The sequence below is a fragment of the Pungitius pungitius genome, chromosome 8 (assembly GCF_949316345.1).
Source record: "Pungitius pungitius chromosome 8, fPunPun2.1, whole genome shotgun sequence".
In the NCBI taxonomy this organism is placed as follows: Eukaryota; Metazoa; Chordata; class Actinopteri; order Perciformes; family Gasterosteidae; genus Pungitius; species Pungitius pungitius.
In genome coordinates, this window is record NC_084907.1 from 8517504 (window position 1) to 8536359 (window position 18856).

Below are 18856 nucleotides of genomic sequence, written 5' to 3' on the forward strand. Positions count from 1 at the left end.
CAGTCTCCTTAAAAAATAACTTGCAAATGATTTATTTATGATTTATCACTCAGCCTTCCACACGAAGGCCTTGTACTAATCTTTTGTTTGCTTTCCTACCTCATTTTATTTGTCTCCAATACATTCATAGTTTTACTATTGGTTATAATTGTATTTTTAATCACTCATTATTATTCAAATTAATGTTACACATTAGAGTTTTTCAGTATTAACTTCAGTGTTATAACCTAACTCTTTTGGAAAGCTGGCAAAGCCACACTGAATATATTTGCTTTGTCTATCTCCACTGCAGGTGTGTTTGTGTGTGTCGTTGTGAGTATGTGTTTGTGTTTGTACACCGCCTATGTACATGTACTGGACTTTGCACAAGAGCTTGTACTGGGCATGCAGAGAAAGAGAACCACAAAAAGGACAAAATGTTCTTAAACGTGAATAAAACTGATAATGATCAACTTTGAGGTCAAGAAGAGAAGAGAGAGGTGCAGAAATTAGGGGAGGAAGACAGAAAGGTGTCCCTGTGTGTGTTTCATTCTGAGGGGGAAACAAGGCTAGCTTTCCTTACTAACAAACTTATACGTATAAACCTTTACTTAGAAGAAACTTTACTGCTAAAACTTTACTTAGCAGATTAAGATCAAGCTAACCTACATAACATCCTTGCTGTGTTATCTTAAGTCTGCTCTGACAAACAGCTGTGTCAGGTGGTATGGTGCCGTTCTTCAGGAGCTGTTTGTCCCCGACTGTTAGAGCTGCGGATGTTATTCACAAGGATCTGAAGAAACGCAGCCTTTATCTTATTATCAGGAACAGCAATTATAGAATTAATACGATTTTTGATGTGATTGCCTCATACCAAACAAAAACCTTGCAGAGAAATCCCACTGTTTCTTCAGACTATGAGGATGTTTTTATACAAATACATGGTTCATGATAAAAAATGTTAAAAGTCGAATTGTTGATTTAAGTAGCTAGTTGACCACTTCTATCAAACAACTCAACCCCGTTGGAGCTCAGAAAAGCTCAAAGAACGACTAAATATTTGTTCTACACTAACAACCAACATGATGGACCTTCAAAGGATTTCCAATTCAATGTAAGAGAATAGGTCTAGCGCACTGTTTGTAGGAAATTACCACCAACATCATATACACAAAATCAACATGATCATATCTGATTTAAAAAAAAACACAGGAATGAAAATTCTTATCAAACAATAGAACCCAGCCTAATGGACAATTTAATATAGACAAGATCCAACAAGAAATACAACCATCAGTCCACCACACTAATGGAAGTGAGAGACTGTTGTTTCCAGGGGGTTCTTCAACTGTCATACAATTACAATGTGACTTAGGCATGTAGCACGCCACCTTTGATCAATCAACCAGGACCAAACTAAGCTTCCCCTTACTATGCCAAAATGATCCAACTAGGAACATGTTCAAACATCAGATAAGTCCTTTTTTTGCAATGTGTGTAAATAATGAGGAGTAGAAGTAGGAAAACCAACTGCCTTTCAAAAGCTATGCATCAGAACATCTACACTCTGAAAAGAAATTCATAGTATGTTCCCCAGCATGAAATGAAAAAACACACGGTCCCTCCGCGAGGATGTTACTGACCTTAAAGGCAAATTTGCGGGTGATGTTATCCGAAGGTTCCACTCCTTTGATCTGGAAACTAAGCAACGGCAAACTTCCTAGCACAGTGTCCTCCTTCTCATCTGTGAGGAGACAATTGAACGTGTGAAAACATCCTAGAAAAAATCAGAAAACAGATCCTTGATCCAATCCATGGCTACATCTGCTGTGTGAAACAAACATTCAATTACAGCATTGGCCAGTTCATTCAGCCTGCAGGATAAAACAGCAGTAAAACGCAGGAATGTTCAGGATCCAAAAACAAGAGTGGAATCCAAGCTCTTCTCCTCCTAGCATCCTCTCTTCTGCCACGATGAATGCTTCCTAAAATAGATATCCATTATCAGAGGGCAGCTGTGATGAGCAGCGATAATGACACAACGGGATAGAGTGGTCATTAATAAGAGGTTTGTAAAAGGAGACCATTGGTTGTGAAAAGCAATACACTCCTCTCTCTGTAATCTCCTCCTACCTCTTATTTCCTGAATGTAGCTTTGCAACAACATTGTCGCTACTGAATGAGAGAGCGAGAGAGAGAGAGAGAGAGCTCTGGGGGAGGGGTAAGTGGTTGTGCAATCATACAATACCCTGATCCCTGCTCTAAATGATGTTCTCTGTATCTGTGTGTGTGTGTTGTTTGGCAAGATAATAATAATGAACAGCCCATGTGACTCAGACTAGAAGGAATCTTGGCTCGCACCCAACTGTACCTGCTACTTGTCTGCACTAATGACACACACACATGCAACCAAAAAACACATACAAGCATTCATAAAGCGACAGCAGGTAAATAGAAACACTGCCTATACATGTCTACCACTCGAATTTAAATTATTAATGTCTGTATTCATAAACTGAAACCATGAACATGTATTCAGTATTCCCTGTGATAATGATACAAAGTGACGATGACGGGAAAAGCCATTATTAATTAAAGCTGCAGCGAAGAACAAGCCTTCGCCTCCCCTTGCATGTCAGGGAGGCAGCGGTCAGTTGTAAGCATGGTCAATAAGATAAAAAAAATGAACGTGAGGGTGACATTCTAACCCAACTCTGTGGCTTCATAAACGGAATACCTCACCACTAGGCTGCTTGCCTTGCTGTACAAAGACCTGCAAAGAGCCCAGGTAGCCAGCGAACCCGGCCGTATTGCGGCTGACTGTCGGCTAGCTTGGCAGTGTTCCGGCTCGATGCGGCCAGATGTGAGCCAGCTTTGGCCCATTTCATTCATGCCATATCTGGCCCAGATGTAGCTGTTACAGACATGGCCCTATTCTGGCTCAGACTTGGCCACCGGGTTTATCGCCAGCCGGCCCGTGGATGGCTTCCAGACTTCGGCTGAATCTGTCATTATAGCAACGGGCCTATTGAAGTTGAGACATGGTTGCAGGGTTTATCGACAATGAGCAATGAAACGGGATCTGGCCCATTGATGACTGCCAAACCTGGGCCATATCTGGCATTACAGAATCGGGCCTATACTGATTAGGACATAGCAGCCGGGTTCATGGGCAACCAGCACAGAAACAGGTTCTGGCCCGTTGATGGCTGCCGAACATGGGCCAAATCATTATCATTATAACAACGGGCCTAAACTGGTTGAGACATGGCAGCCAGGGTTAATCAGCAACCAGCACTAAAACACGCTCTGGCCTGTTGATGACTGCAGAGACAAAATCATGTAAATACATGCAACAACTTTTCCAAGTACAATGTTTGGCAGTAACACAAAGTTGTTAAATAATAAATGTTAAATGTAAATGTTAAATGTTATATATAAATGTTGAATCTAAATGTAAATGCTAAATCTAAATGTAAATAATAAATATAAATCTAAATGTAAATGTGCTATTCACGGATTGTCCATAATGAACATCATGTTCAAACACAAGGATGTTCAGAGTGTACGTGGTACCAGAGCACCTTAGGTCATAGATCAATGATCGATTTTGTGATCACATCGTCTGATCTGAGGCCGCATGTTCAGGACACTCGGGTAAAGAGAGGGCCAGAGCTGTCAACTGATCCCCCTCTCATGGTGAGCTGAGTGACAGGATGGGGGAAGACTCAGGACAGACCCGGTAAACCCAACCATGTAGTGCGGGTTAACTGGGAACGTCTGGAGGAGGCCCCGGGCCAAAAGATTTTCAACTCACACCTCCGGCGGAGCTTCGCTCCGTGAAGCGGTTCAGATGAGGATTAGCACCTCCAAATCTGAGGCCAGGGTTCTCAGCAGGATTGTGAGCCTGACCCGGGTCGACGCATTTGGTAGTGCCAGGTTTGGGCCAGTTTATTCTAAATTACAGCCCAGTGATGGCAGTGTCATACGCCAGATTCAGGCCAATGTATTCGATCTGATTATGTGGCGTCATTCATCCAGAGTCTCAGACGAGTAGGCAAACGGAATCGGCAACCTGGGCCTCACGTTACAGGTCATTTAGCTGACGCTTTTATCCAAAGCCACTTACAATAAGTGCCTTTCAACATAGAGATACAAACTCAGAGATACAAACTCAGAAGAACAAGTAACAAGAAAGTACATTTCATCAAATGAGCAGTTTCAAAACTTGTTATAGAAAAGTGCCATTATAAGTACAATTTCAGTGCTACGATTTGTTAGTGCTACGGTTTGCTAGTGTTTTATTCAAGGTAGAGTCTAAAGAACCAAGAGAGAGCACGGAACCTGTGACACCAAGTTCCTAAAGGGCGGAGATAAGGATCTGTTGGTTTACTGTGTCGAATGCTGCAGAAAGTTCCAGAAGGATGAGGACGGAGGAGAGGCGGCTCTAGCAGCGTGGAGTTGCTCCGAGACAGCGAGGAGAGCAGTTTTTGTGGAATGGCCCGCCTTGAAGCCTGACTGATGGGGGTCAAGGAGGTTGTTATGAGGGAGATAGGAGGAGAGTTGGTTAAAGATGGCTCGTTCAATAGTTTTGGACAGAAAGGGAAGAAGATATACCGGTCTATAGTTGTTTTCTTCAGAAGGGTTGAGGGTGGGTTTCCTCAGGAGTGGGTTAACTCTTGCCTCCTTCAGAGAGTTGGGGAAACAGCCAGATAACAGAGCATTGTTAATGAGACAGGTGAGGAAAGGAAGAAGATCGGGGGCGATCGACTGTAGAATGTGGGATGGAATGGGGTATGCGACTGAAACGCATGCCGGTCGTCAGGTTGTTTGTATTTACGCCATTTCCTTTCGGATGCTCGCAGAGTGGCTCTCACAGCACGCACCGGTTCAGACAACCACGGATCCGGAGGGGAGCTGCCAGCCCGTCGAGTCTTAAGCGGACACAGCAAGTCGAGAGAGGAGGACAGAGTTGTTAGAAGAGTCTCTGCGGCAAAGTTCGGATGCAAGAGTGCAAAAGAGTAGGTTGAGGGGAGAGCCAATAGAACAGAGGAGGCCAGGGAGGGGGGAGAGAGTGAGCAGATGTTGCAGCGGACAGGTATAGAGTCGATTGAAGGGGTGGGGTCGTTAGTTGGGGAGAGCGGAAGAGAGTATGAGACAAAGAAGTGATCAGAGACAGAGTGTAGTTACAGTGAGGTTAATTGTAGCGCAGTTCCTAGGGAAGATGTAGTCAAGGTGATTGCCAGCTTTGTGAGTAGGAGGGGAGGGATTGAGTGACAGTGCAAAGGAAGAAAGTAGGAGTATGAGGTCGGATGACTTCTCTGTCGGGATGTTGAAGTCTCCTAGGAGGACGATGTCCAGTTCTTCCAGAAAATGACCCAAAGAGCCTGGTGGACGGTAGAGAACCATGCTTAATTGTATCGGGTGAGTAACTGTCACAGCATTGAATTCAAAAGACAGTGGGGCGGAGGAAGATATAGGGTACGGGGAAAATATCCATTTGGGTGAAATGAGTAAACCTGTGCCGCCACACCTGCCGGTGGGTCTGGGTGTGTGGCTGAAAGAGAAGGAAGGAGGAGAGAGCAGCTGGGGTGGATGTGTTCTCCGGTGTGATGCATGTCTCAGTGAGGGCGAGGAAGTCAAGCGACTGCTGGTTAGCAAACCCGGAGATGAAGTCTGCCTTGCAAGTAGCTGACTGGCAGTTCCAGAGGCCTCCTCTGACAAGGTGTTGGACATGTGTAGAGCGGGTGGGGTAGGTAAGAGAGGAGAGATTACGACAAAGAATTGATCTAGTCTGAGGGCGGTAGTATCTGCGGGTAGAAATTCGAACAGGTACAGGGATAAAACACATAGTTACGAAAGAATATGAAAGGCGCCGGACCCCACAGACTCCACAAAAGACTCCTTTTTGTCTTTGTTCTGCTTCTCTTGACTCCACAAAAGACTCCTTTTTGTCTTTGTTCTGCTTGTCTTGACTCCACAAAAGACTCCTTTTTGTCTTTGTTCTGCTTGTCTTCTTGCGGGGGGTCTTTGCTAACGCTTCACCTAGTCTCCAGTTAAATACTCCCTCGTTAGTGGAAGTCGGCTACGGCTACGCTGACCACTCCCCCGTCATTAGGAAAAAACAGGTTGATTGCCTCAGCTGAAACTCGTCCAAATGCAAAGCAACGAGCACTTTGACACCCTAATCAGTGAACAACAACAACAACAACAACTAGCAGTCAAGTTAGCTTAAAACAAGAAACGGTAACAGATAAAGCAAGTAGCAGTCAAGTTTCACTTAAAAACAGCAGAAGCAACAACAAGTTGCAGATACTCAATCCGATTTCAAGTCTCCTGGGTATCTGAAGATCTGGTAGAAGAGATGCACACACTTAATCAAGAGCTTTTGAACAGCTTTTGAACATGATCAAAAGAATGATATCAAGGACACAAGCTGCCGGAATCAAGCTACTAAGTGGCGCTATTGTGGCGGTATTTTTCACAAGATCGATTGCTTTACCGATTTTTTTTAAAGAGTATGTTGAGCTCGCATATCCTGTCTGATTGTGCTAGAAAAAGTTACATCTGGATAGAATAATTCATAATTCTATGAAATATCTGTAACATCACATAATATCACATAATGACTAAAACTTCAACACAATTGTAACAGACACACTTATGCAAGCACAGCAAGATCCACAAATTAAGACATAACCTATCCAACAAAATACTGGCCCCTTTTCTCTTTCTCTGGGGCCCTATTTTTGTCCCTTTGTCCCTCTTGGCATAGCAATCGCAGTGGTGAATTGCCTTGTCACAAATTCCTTCCTTGCTCCCATTGCTCAGTCTCTTTAAGCCTACTTTTGCAAAACACAGCTGGGCCAGTGAGAGGCGGGGTAAGACGAAACAGACGTGATGAGAATAAAAAGCCTCCAGCACAGACGGAATTAACTTCAGAATAAGTAAAGGAAATGGAAAGCATGTTTGTAAAATGATCAGACTTGATCTTTACTTTGGTTACTTTGTTAAATGGTTACAGAGGACTACAAACCCAGTGGAGAAAAATGAATAGTACAGCTGTTAATCTGGTGTGTTCTAGGCCTGTTACTCTTTTCACAACGACTGCGTACATCTTTTGGGCGTGGCTTTATTACTGCAATTCTCCACATGGTTATTTAAGGATGCAACTAGCTCTTGGGTAGCGGACAGGAGTACCAACAGATCACTGAGACATGCGCCCCATAATACTGTACAGTTACTATAGGACAAGAAAAAGTCCCCTGTAGTCATAAGACTGCAATACCACTGACTTTTTTACAGGCACAATACACAAAGGCTGATTGGTTGAGATTCCATGTTGACCGCAAGAGCCTCACTTAGCGCTGTGTAATTGCTTATCTCATCTTTTGTTAGGGAAATGGCATTTTGCCACAGCAGGTTATTAATCAAGATTCTGTTAAAGTGTTTTCTGTTCAAAAACTGCAGCCAGCATTACCATGGTGATGTACTCTGCTGAAAGGAGAACTGTCATGAAACCAGAGCCAGGCTGTAGCCCAAAGTTTGCGCAGTGACCCATCAACCTCCCTGATGTGAACATTCCCACATCTTCACACACATAAACACTACACTCTTTATACAAATCCGTTGTGGTTTTATGCTCATTCGACCCATCCACCTACCCTATTTCTTAGGTAACATATATAAGTGTTCCGCCCACCAGGTGCACAAGAATATCATTCACCATATATTTGGAATAAAAATACCTAAATAAGAGGGAAAATTACAATATAACTGGGATTGTGTTGCATGTAAATGTGAAAGTTTGTAGTTGACTGGCGGTTTAATAGTTAAGTAATCAGCAATTCTTTGCCATCCCCAGGTGATATAAATGTACAGTCTCAAATGTAGCCAGTCAACTACAAACCTTTTTACAGCATTACAAAGCTAACCTAAAAGTAACCGACCTAAAGTCACGAGCCATGGCTGGCTAATGAAGTTCAAAGACTATACTTGTGCATGCCTGTGCCTCCAGTACCCATAGTGGTGGTAAAACTTGGTTTCACAGCTACGTAGCTGCTCACTGTCCTCAAAATGTCAAGTCAAGTCAAGTCTTTCTGGTAACAATCCTTCAGATTATCAACTAATGTCACCCCGTTTCTCTTCCATTTGTCACAGGGCGGCTTGGACACAGCAATTAGTGGCAGGGAATCAGAGAGAAACAGAGATGTTACTAGTTAATTTACAAGAACGGAAAAAAACAAATCTAGTTCAGACATGAGCTTTCACCCCTAATGCCAATCTTCTACTGACGGAGTCGGTGGAGTCCTCTGGCCGGAATGTAGATGACTCAACCACCTTCCCCCTCAGCTCCTTAAATCTAGGGTCAACAGCAACGGCTGGGTACTCAAGGACCCTTTTTAGTTTTTCCTGTCCACTTTACCCTGAGTGGCTGTGAGGGCTCTGGTCAAATATGTGAGACGAGAAGCTACAGCAGAGAAGTTCAGGATAAAATGACCATAGTATGAGATCAAACTTAGGAATGTCTTTACATGGGGTTTAGTGGATGGTTGTGGCCAATTGTGTAGCTTCTTCCAGGCTAAGCATGTACTTTTCGGGGTTAGTTGTCAAGCCAGCCTTGCGAAGCGTCTCCAGGACCGCTGCCAGTGTTACCACATGGCCATCCCAGGATTTATTGTGGATTACCACATCATTTAAATACGCCACTGCATAGTCACGATGGGGCTTACAGACCTTTTCCATTAGACTCTGGAATTAGACTAGGGCTTCATGCCGGCCGAAGACAGCTTCGGCCGGCATGAAGCCCCAGCACCGTGTAATGATACAGCACCGAGGTGGTAGCAGATGCTGTTTATGCCACAGGTACCTGCCAGTTGTGAGGATTTGGGTGATTCCGCGTTGTTGTCTTGTCTCTCCACCTCCCCTTCCCGTTTCCCCTTGCAGGCACACCTGCATTCCATCATCAATCACCCCACTATAAAGATCTGGCCCGCTCTACAAGCCGGCGCCAGAGTATTCCGTCGAGCTCCCTGAGAGCGTGAATCTCCTTGTGCCCTTTCGCTCGGCTGTCTTCCTCGCCTCACCGCGGATCCTCCAGCCAGCCTGCACCCGGCCGCTCCAGCCTGCCAACTGCTTTTCCGACAAATAAACCTTCCTTTTGTCACTACCTGCTCCTCCGTGTCTGCTTTGGGGTCCGAACACCACCACTTCCCTAACAGAATACTCTGGCCAAGAAGATGGACCCCGCAGACGCGGAGAAATTCCGACAGGCTCTCTCGTCCCAAGGAACCCGTGTGGGAATCCATGAGAAAGCCCTACACGAGGTGATGGAAACCCTCCAAACCCTCACCTCCAACGTGGCGCAGATCGGGGGCCGCATGGAACAGCTGACAACTCACCTCACCACGCTTGCAGTCCCAGCTCCCGCTCCAGCCCCGGCTCCGGATCCCGCTACAACACCTCCACCTGCTGCGTCCTCGGGTGCTCTTCCCATCCAGCCGCGGGAGCCATTCATCCCCACGCCCGCCAGGTTTTCGGGACAGTCAGGTTCCGGCAGAGAATTTATTTATCAGTGTAATCTTGTTTTCGATCAGCAGCCGTTCACCTACTCCACGGACAAGTCGCGGATCGCCTTTTGCATGAGTCTCCTGTCGGAGAAAGCCGCGGCTTGGGCTGTTGCCATCGCAAATATGAGTCATCCAGCGTGTTTTTCTTTTACCTCCTTCATTGAGGAGTTCCTTAAGACTTTTGACCACCCGCTGCGCAGCAGGGAGGCCAGCAGCCGGCTCCTGTCTCTTCGCCAGGGGAATAACTCCGTGGCGGCGCACTCGGTAGACTTCCGTATTCTCGCTATAGAGAGCGGGTGGGACGAGAAAGCACTTCAGGGGTTTTTTATCAGGGGACTCAGAGATGAGGTGAGGGATGAATTACCCGCACGGGATGAGACCACCTCGCTGGACGATCTTATTTCCTTATTGATACGCTTAGATAATCGCCTTCACGAGTGGCGCAGGGAGAGATCCGGGAGGCTTGGCCACGCCCCCCCGTGACTCGGACAATGAACCCCGTTTTTCAGGGGTTTGCGCCCTCTCCGTTGCCTCAGCCAGGCTCCAGCAGGATTCTGCCGCATATCGACCCTCCTGATCAACCACGGGAGGAGCGTTGGTGAGCCACTCAGCGGTTGTTTCTTCTCCTCCCCGCCTGATCCTTAAGGGTACTATTTCTTGGGCTCAGGCCTCTCTGCCTATTTCTATTTTAGTTGACTCTGGGACGATAGTTTCATTGACTCTAATTTTGCTGCCCAGTCAGGAATCCCCTCTCAGCTCCTTCCCCACCCAAGGAAGGTGTTCGCACTGGATGGTAGGATCCTCGCCCATGTCACTCACCGCACCATTCCCGTTTCTTTGCAACTTTCCGGTAACCATCATGAGGCTATGTCATTTTTTTTTATCCCTTCTCCAAATGCCCCAGTTGTGTTAGGTCTCCCCTGGTTAAAGCTCCATAACCCCCACATAGACTGGGCTACCGTCTCAGTCACTAATTGGAGTTTATTTTGTCATTCACACTGCTTACATTCTGCCATTCCCTCCACGTTAGCCACCACTCCATCTCCTCCTAAACCAGTGGATCTAAGTCCCGTCCCGTCTGTTCATCACCACCTCCGGGAGGTATTCAGTAAGGCTAGAGCGCTATCCCTTCCACCCCACAGACCGTATTGACTTGATCCCTGGCTCCCCCCACCCATCCAGAAAACTGTACAACTTGTCCAAGCCTGAAAGAGAGGCCATGGAAAAATACATCACTGACTCTTTGGCCACTGGACTCATTCGCCCCTCCTCTTCTCCTTTGGGGGCAGGATTTTTTTTTGTGGAGAAGAAGGACAAGTCTCTTCGCCCCTGCATCGATTTTAGGGGCCTTAATGACATTACTGTAAGTAACAAATACCCCCCTCCACTCATTGACTCCGCTTTTGGTCCCCTTCACGAAGCAACTATCTTTACCAAGTTGGACCTTCGCAACGCATATCACTTGGTGAGGATAAGGGAGGGGGACGAGTGGAAGACAGGTTTTAACACTCCCCTGGGTCACTTTGAATATATGGTCATGCCTTTTGGCCTCACAAATGCCCCAACTGTGTTCCAAACACTTATAAATGATGTGTTAAGAGACATGTTAAATCGTTTTGTGTTCGTTTATCTGGATGATATTTTGATTTTTTCCTGTGACCTCCAGGAGCATGTACAACATGTTAACATTGTCTTGAAGAGACTCCTGGACAATAGACTTTGTTAAGGCGGAGAAGTGTGATTTTCATGTGACCCCTGTTAGTTTTCTGGGGTTTATTGTGGAGAAGGGGCAGATCAAAGCCGACCCTGCCAAGGTTAAGGCAGTGGCCGAATGGCCCACTCCGACATCAAGAAAGCAACTTCAGAGATTTCTCGGGTTTGCCAATTTTTACCGCAGGTTTATCCGGGACTATAGCAGAGTTGCCACACCGCTCACCCAGCTGACGTCGGTTAAGATGCCGTTTATATGGTCACCGGCAGCTGAGGGGGCATTCGCTCGTCTCAAGTTTTTGTTCTCCTCTGCACCTGTGTTGATACATCCTAACCCTGCTCTCCAGTTTGTTGTAGAGGTGGATGCCTCCGACTCTGGGGTAGGGGCTGTGCTCTCCCAACGCACAGTCTCTGACCAGAGGATGCACCCCTGCGCCTTCTTCTCCTGCCAGCTCTCCCCTGCAGAGAAGAACTATGACGTGGGTAAACGGGAGCTGCTGGCGGTCGTGCTGGCGCTACAGGAATGGAGACACTGGCTGGAAGGTTCCACTCACCCATTCATAGTTTGGTCTGATCACAAGAACTTGTCTTACCTCCGTGCTGCCCGCAGACTCAACTCACGCCAAGCTCGATGGGCGTTGTTCCTGGGGCGGTTCAACTTCACGCTCACCTTCCGACCGGGGTCGAAGAACATTAAGCCGGACGCGCTGTCATGCCAGTTTGCTGCTCCTGTGGAGGACACCTCCGGAAGCACCATTTTGCCATCCGCCTGTGTAGTGGGAGCAGCAGGATGGGAGATCGAAGGTGTGGTCCATGGGGCCCTGAGGGATCAGCCAGCTCCACCAGGATGTCCACCGAATCGGCCGTTTGTCCCCCAGGTGGTCAGGTCCCCAGTTCTTCAGTGGGGGCACTATTCCCGGATCGCCTGCCATCCTGGTTGTCGTCGGACCCTGGTACTCCTCCAACAACGCTTTTGGTGGCCGTCCATGGCCGCTGATACAAGGGACTTCGTCGCAGCCTGTTCGGTCTGCGCCAGAAGCAGGGCTTCGCACCAGGCTTCTGCGGGGTTGCTGCGCCGCCTACCCATCCCGCACCGCCCTTGGTCGCACATTGCTGTGGATTTTGTCACTGGCCTTCCCCCCTCCGAGGCCAAGACAGTGGTTCTCACCATTGTGGACCGTTTTTCAAAGGCGGCTCATTTCATTTCTCTTGGGAAATTACCGTCCGCCCTCGAGACCGCCAATCTTCTCGTTATGCACGTTGTTGTAAAATGGTGCGGCCCCTTTAAGAGCTGCAGGCACGGGCGAGGGAGGGGGAGAGCGCATGAGGAAGAGGTGTTGTTGTTGTGATGACGGAGTGGATGTAGCGGCCGGAGAATTGTCTGTACTGTAACTGTGTTACTCAGTGTTAGATTAATAAAACCTCAAAGAAAGCAAAGCGGACTTTTATTCACCAACCCCCGGGACGAAGGGAATTAACCCCAAAGTTTACTTAGCCGACAGTACTTTGGCCCTGGAGCAGACAGCAAAGTCTCCCCTGCAAACTCCGACTACGGTCAGAGACGGACCGGCAGGAAAGGTTAACACTGGCGACCACGAAGGGACTTTGAGGAATAAAACGATATCTGCTGCGGTAAGCACACTGGAAAGTAACCGATAACCGGAGCAGTTAGCAAAACAGTACTATTGTCCATGCTGGCTTAGAACGTTAGCCAAGATGGCAGCCCCCGGTCAGCGTCTCGTGGGTGAACGTAAACAAGGTTCACGTTGAGAAGTGACCACCCATTCCACCCGTCTGATGTCATTCACTGCAACGGAAGAAGTTAAAGTAAAACCAGAATGTTGCACTCGAGAAGCAGATATGAGTGGCTCGATAAGCTTTTACCATGTGAGGGGCAGACCAATACATTAACAGAAAATGCAAGTGAAACATGTGACATGCTCCGCACGCCGCTCCGATTGTCAGACACTAACCTGTTTAAGGCTGATGTAAATAAGGACTTTGGGACTGACGTGAGGTGTAAAGGACCATGTTCACGCTTGTACAATCATAGCGGTGATTCCCCAGCAGCGCCACTAATTGCAACCCCCGGCACTAACCCCTTTGTCGGTGCCCACTCAGGGAGTTTTGTCCATAGCACCCCAGTCCCCTATCATTTCTCACGTGTGCACGGCCCTGATGTAAATTCACTCGAGGATGTTAATTATGCAGCAATGCCATCACAGCCCCCCCTCTCCAGATACAGGTCACGTAAATCACATGCACGCCACCAGGGTTCTTCGGAGAGCGAGGATGAGTGTGATTCCAGAGAACAAATACCCATCCTGCGTCCTGGCCAATACGATGGCACTACTCCGTGGAGGGAATTCTTGCACCGGTTTGAGAGCTGTGCGAAGGCGAACCGTTGGACTGAAGAGACCAAGGGCATTCAGTTAAAGTTCTGCCTAGTGGGTGCGGCAGGGGCCATTGTCCACAGGAACCCACGGGCAGTTCAGTGGGATTACGGCCGCCTAGTGGAGGAAGTCGAAATTGCCTATGGCCCATCCTCGCAGCATGCCGCCGCAGTGGCAATCGAGTTGAGACGGCGTGTCCGCAAACCAGGTGAACCTCTCCACTTGTTGCGGGATGACATATATGAGAGAGTGTCTGTGGCTTATAGTGATAGGACCGAAAAAGAGCAAGACGCCATCGGTGTAGAGGTTTTCACTCATGCCATTGGGGATACACAGATTGTGCAGAAGTTGCTGGAGGAGCGGGCCCACACACTAGCCCAAGCCTACGACATCGCTCGCCGTTATGAGACTTCCAAGCGGGCAGCGGAACAGGTAACAAGCTTCACACACACGGGCCCACGGGGTTTGTCGGAGCAAAAGCCCCGTACAGCTATGGTGAGGGAGAGGTCGGACGTGGAAGTCGTGGAAGCTGCTGCAGGAGCGAGTTTCAAATCATCCACGCCGGAAAGCCAGCGAGTGTCGACCTCGCCCAAAGGATATAAGGATTTGAAATGGGAAGAAATTCGCTGCCATAACTGCTCGGGAATTGGTCACATGAAAAGAAATTGCCCATCCCCAAGGCAGACTACCAGGGGTCAGCCCCCTGCGGTTCTTCGTCACGGCCTTGAGCCCGCCGTGCTCCACTTTAGAACCCACAGTCAGGAAATGAGCATTCATCTAAAAATTAGTGAGTTGGATGTCTGTGCTGTTCTAGACAGTGGGGCACGGAAAAGTGTGTTGCCCTTGCGTCACTACAATGCCATTCACCCTGACGTTCGGACCCCACTACAACCATCAGCTGTGAAGACGTTGCTGGGTGTTGGACCAGTTGATGTTCCAGTGATTGGCGAGGTCCACGTTCCCGTCCAGATCAACAACCGGCAGGTGAGCGTGCACTTCTTGGTGGCCGACATCACAAGCGAAGAAGCCCTCTTGGGTCATCCGTTCCTCACCCAGGCCCAAGCCCGCCTTGATTTTGGAAACAGCCGGATTATACTCTTTTGGCGAGGAAGTGCCATACTTTCACAGCATGGGCCCGTCAGGAACCCAGGTGGTGAGAGTGGCCAGGACGGTGGTGGTCGAGGCCGGATTGGAGTATGTAGTCCGAGGCAATACCCGCCTCAAAGGCCATCTCCAAAGTGAAGTGATGTTGAGCCCCACCAGAGGTTTCGTGGAGAAATATAAGGTCCTAGTTGCCCGTGTGCTGGTCAATATCCAACCCTCCAAAGGTGTACCTCTCCGCATCTTCAACCCTGGAAACTCAGCTGTAACCATCAGAAGGGGAGCTATTGCCGGTTTCCTCCAACCCACTGAAGCCTTGGTGCCTGCCGTTATCAAAGCCGATGCTAAACCGTTGGAGCACCCTATTGTTCCCGAGCACCTGCGAGAGCTGTATGATCAGAGTACCGCTGAACTCAACTAAGACGAACAGCTTCTGTTAGCCCAACTGCTGTGCACCTATGGAAATACCTTCTCTACTGGACCCGGCGATCTGGGCCGCACTAGCTTGGTGCAACATGACATTATCACCCAGCCAGGAGCTCCAATCAAGCAACCCCCACGCCGGATGGCACGGGAGAAGCAGAAAGATGCCGACCAACAAGTGCAGCAGAGCCTGGAAGTCGGGTTGGCTCGTCGCGGCCATAGCAGCTGGGCCTCGCCAATAGTGATGGTGCGTAAAAAGGATGGCGCTTATCGTCTCTGTGTGGATTATCGTGCTCTGAACGACTGCACCATCAAGGACGCCTACCCATTGCCCCGAATCCAAGACACGCTGGACACCCTCTCTAACGCTAAATGGTTCAGCACTCTGGACCTCGCCTCAGGATATTGGCAAGTTGAACTGACCCCGCGAGCCCGTCGGGCAGCAGCTTTTTGCACTAGGAATGGCCTTTTCGAATGGAACGTCATGCCATTCGGGTTGTGTAACGCACCAGCGACGTTTCAACGGCTGATGGACCGGGTGCTAGCCGGTCTGCAGTGGGAGACGTGTCTTGTGTACCTAGACGACATAATTGTACTGGGTCGCGATGTGCCGGAGATGTTGCATCGTCTGGGAGATGTGTTTAGCAGGTTGCAGAATGCTAACCTGAAGTTAAAACCGGCAAAATGCCACCTTTTTCACCGTCAGGTATCCTATTTAGGCCACGTTGTTTCGGAGCAAGGAGTGACCACAGACCCTGCTAAAATACAAAAAGTGCAGGATTGGCCTACACCTACATCCATCCAGGAGGTCCGTCAGTTCATTGGTTTGGCCTCATACTACCGACGATTTGTGAAAGATTTTGCCGCAGTAGCTGAACCCCTCCACAATCTCACCAAGAAGTATGCCCGGTTCCAGTGGACTTCGGAATGCCAACAGGCATTTGACGAGCTGAAACAAAGACTGATTACCACACCAGTCCTGGGATATCCGTTGGATGAGGGAAACATGATACTGGACACAGACGCAAGCGACACTGGCGTTGGTGCCGTACTGTCCCAGGTTCAGCAGGGCAGAGAGTGCGTGTTGGCGTATGGCAGTCGTAAATTGTCCAAAACTGAACAGAACTATTGCACCACAAGGCGAGAACTGCTGGCTGTGGTGAAGTTCACGTCGCATTTCCGACAGTACCTCCTAGGACGTCACTTTACGGTGCGCACTGATCACAGCAGTCTCCGTTGGCTAACGAGAATGCGGGAACCCGAGGGTCAGCTTGCCAGGTGGCTGGAGAAGCTTGGTGAGTACGACTTTGAGATCATCCATCGACCGGGCCGGCTTCATAACAATGCCGAAAGCCTCTCTAGACAGCCGTGTCGCCAGTCCTGCCCGTGTAGATTTCTTGATCCCGCCCCCATGCCCGGAAGTGTCTGTCACCAAGCGGTGCAGTGTGAGTTGGACTCAGTTGTTAGTGATGGGACACTGAGTCCAGGGGGGGTAGGTGTACAAATGGACCCAACAGTGGTATGCCCAGTGGGGGTGGCTCAAGAACAAATTGTGGTCACTAAGACCAATGCACCCGCACTGTTCGGTGGTTGGTCTCCAGAGGAATTGCAGGAGGCGCAGAAGGCTGACCTGGACATCGCGCCGATCAGGGCATGGATGGAGGCCAGCGAAGAACGACCCGCGTGGACTACAGTTGCCCCACACAGCCCAGCCACAAAGACCTACTGGAGCCAGTGGAGAAGACTCTACATCCGAGACGGTGTCCTGGTCAGACGCTTCTATTGTCTGGACGACGTTCAGTATTATCCCCAGATTGTGCTACCCTGGGCTCATCAGCCTGCAGTCATGAAACAGATGCATGATGGACCGATCGGTGGACATTTTGGAGTTGAGCGCACAGTGGCACGGCTTCAGACTAGGTACTACTGGTACAGAATGAGAGAGAGTGCCACCCTCTGGTGTCAAACCTGCATTAGCTGTGCGTCTAAAGCCAGGCCCCGCAAGACTCCACAAGGCCCCATGGGAACAGTCAGGGTGGGAGCCCCTATGGAGCGGGTCGCGCTGGATATTATGGGGCCGCTGAATGAGACTGAGAGACATAAGTCGTACATACTTGTGATTCAGGACTACTTCACCAAATGGGTAGAAGCCTTTCCCTTGGTAAATGAAAAGGCGGAAACCGTGGCTGAAGTGCTTGCCTCAGAGTGGGTGTGTCGTTACGGGGCTCCGCAGGTCCTGCACAGTGACCAAGGTCGGAATTTTGAGTCTGAAGTGTTCCAGAAAATGTGTTCCCTTTTCGGCATTGAAAAGACACGCACCACACCATTCCGACCACAGTCTGATGGCCAAGTGGAACGATTTAATTCCACCTTGAAACAGATCCTAGCCACGACAGCCGAACGTTGCCACTGGGACTGGGATCTTATGATTCCTTACGCGGTCATGGCCTACAGAGCAACCAGGCACAGTGCTACTCATCTCACCCCTAATTATATGATGTTCGGCCGGGAAGTAAGTGAGCCTGTTGACTTGGTGGTCGGCCTACCCCCTGACTCTGACACAGTCCCTACCGCACCGGAGTACGTCCAAAACCTCCATCAACGGCTGGAGTTGGCACATCAGATGGCCAGAGACGTGCTTGGGGAGTCCGCAAAAAGTGCAAAGAGGCAGTACGACAAGAATTGCTGCCGTACCCAGTGAAAAGTCGACACGTTCTAAATAATCACATTTTACCATTGCCATCACGACTCCAAATAACATATATACCAAGTCATATACCCCAGGAGCCGCAGTCGGGAGCAATTTTGAGCGTAGCATCTTTCCTAATGGCAAAGATGCCACAGTAAGTGATCATACCTATGCATGTATACATTTCTAATTAATTTACCACGCTTTCATGGTTTTATACATGTTTTGCCCGGTATTGGTAAGGCTAAATGAAACAGACAAATTATTCCCCCCAAATGCATGTAGAATATAATCTAAATTGATGGAAAAACACAACAAAAGCAAGATAACAAAATGAAACACATACCTTTGTAGTAGAAGAGACATCTTTCAGCGAGGACAAACCACCTCTTGTTCCACTGCTTTACTCCACTGCTGGCCTGCAGGAACACATATATGGTCATGACTGCACTCAGTTAACGTTGCATCAAGATGGAGAACGCTTTTTGCATTTGAAGACAGCAGAGAACGTCTCCGGTTACGTATGTAACCGTAGTAGAGATGAGCCGGATACTCGGCTGAAACGAGTATCCGGTACGGATAAAGCACTTTTGCCGAGTACGAGTATTATACGAGTAATACGAGTCAATATCTGTGCTCGGATTGAATACAAGTCCTCATTGGGTAGCTGTCTGTGTCTGCGTTCTGTGATTGGCTGGTAGTCACAGCGCCCCTCCCCTACACACATACTGTCTGTGTTGCTGTGTCCCGCTCGGCTCACTCACAGCTCTCTCTCCCTCTCTGTCGTCAGGTTCGCGGGTCTTTCGCGATAAATTTAAAGGATTTCTTCGGCTTCAGATTTTTTTTTTTACTTCGGTTGTTGTTAACTAGTAGAGTTTAGGTAAACGTGGGGTTTATTAAGACGTGGTTCGTAAGAATGCGACTCGCGTTGCGTCTCTGCCTGTCGGAGATTTTTTTTTTTCATTTGGCTTGAACCAGTTTTTAGTTTTTTT

At 48.5% G+C, this 18856-nt stretch overlaps 1 protein-coding gene across 14 annotated transcripts in view; it reads right to left on the bottom strand.

Annotated features, from left to right (window-relative positions):
• Window positions 1-18856, bottom strand: part of plekha6 (pleckstrin homology domain containing, family A member 6) — a 94576-nt gene that overhangs the window by 49489 nt on the left and 26231 nt on the right. For 9 of the 14 annotated variants that reach the window (XM_037490774.2, XM_037490778.2, XM_037490772.2 and 6 more), the window contains 2 exons: window positions 18211-18283; window positions 1623-1723 (listed from right to left, as the gene is read on the bottom strand). In XM_037490774.2, coding sequence (XP_037346671.2) covers window positions 1623-1723; window positions 18211-18283 — 174 coding nt within the window. The other 5 variants (XM_037490784.2, XM_037490782.2, XM_037490779.2 and 2 more) reach the window with 4 other exon arrangements.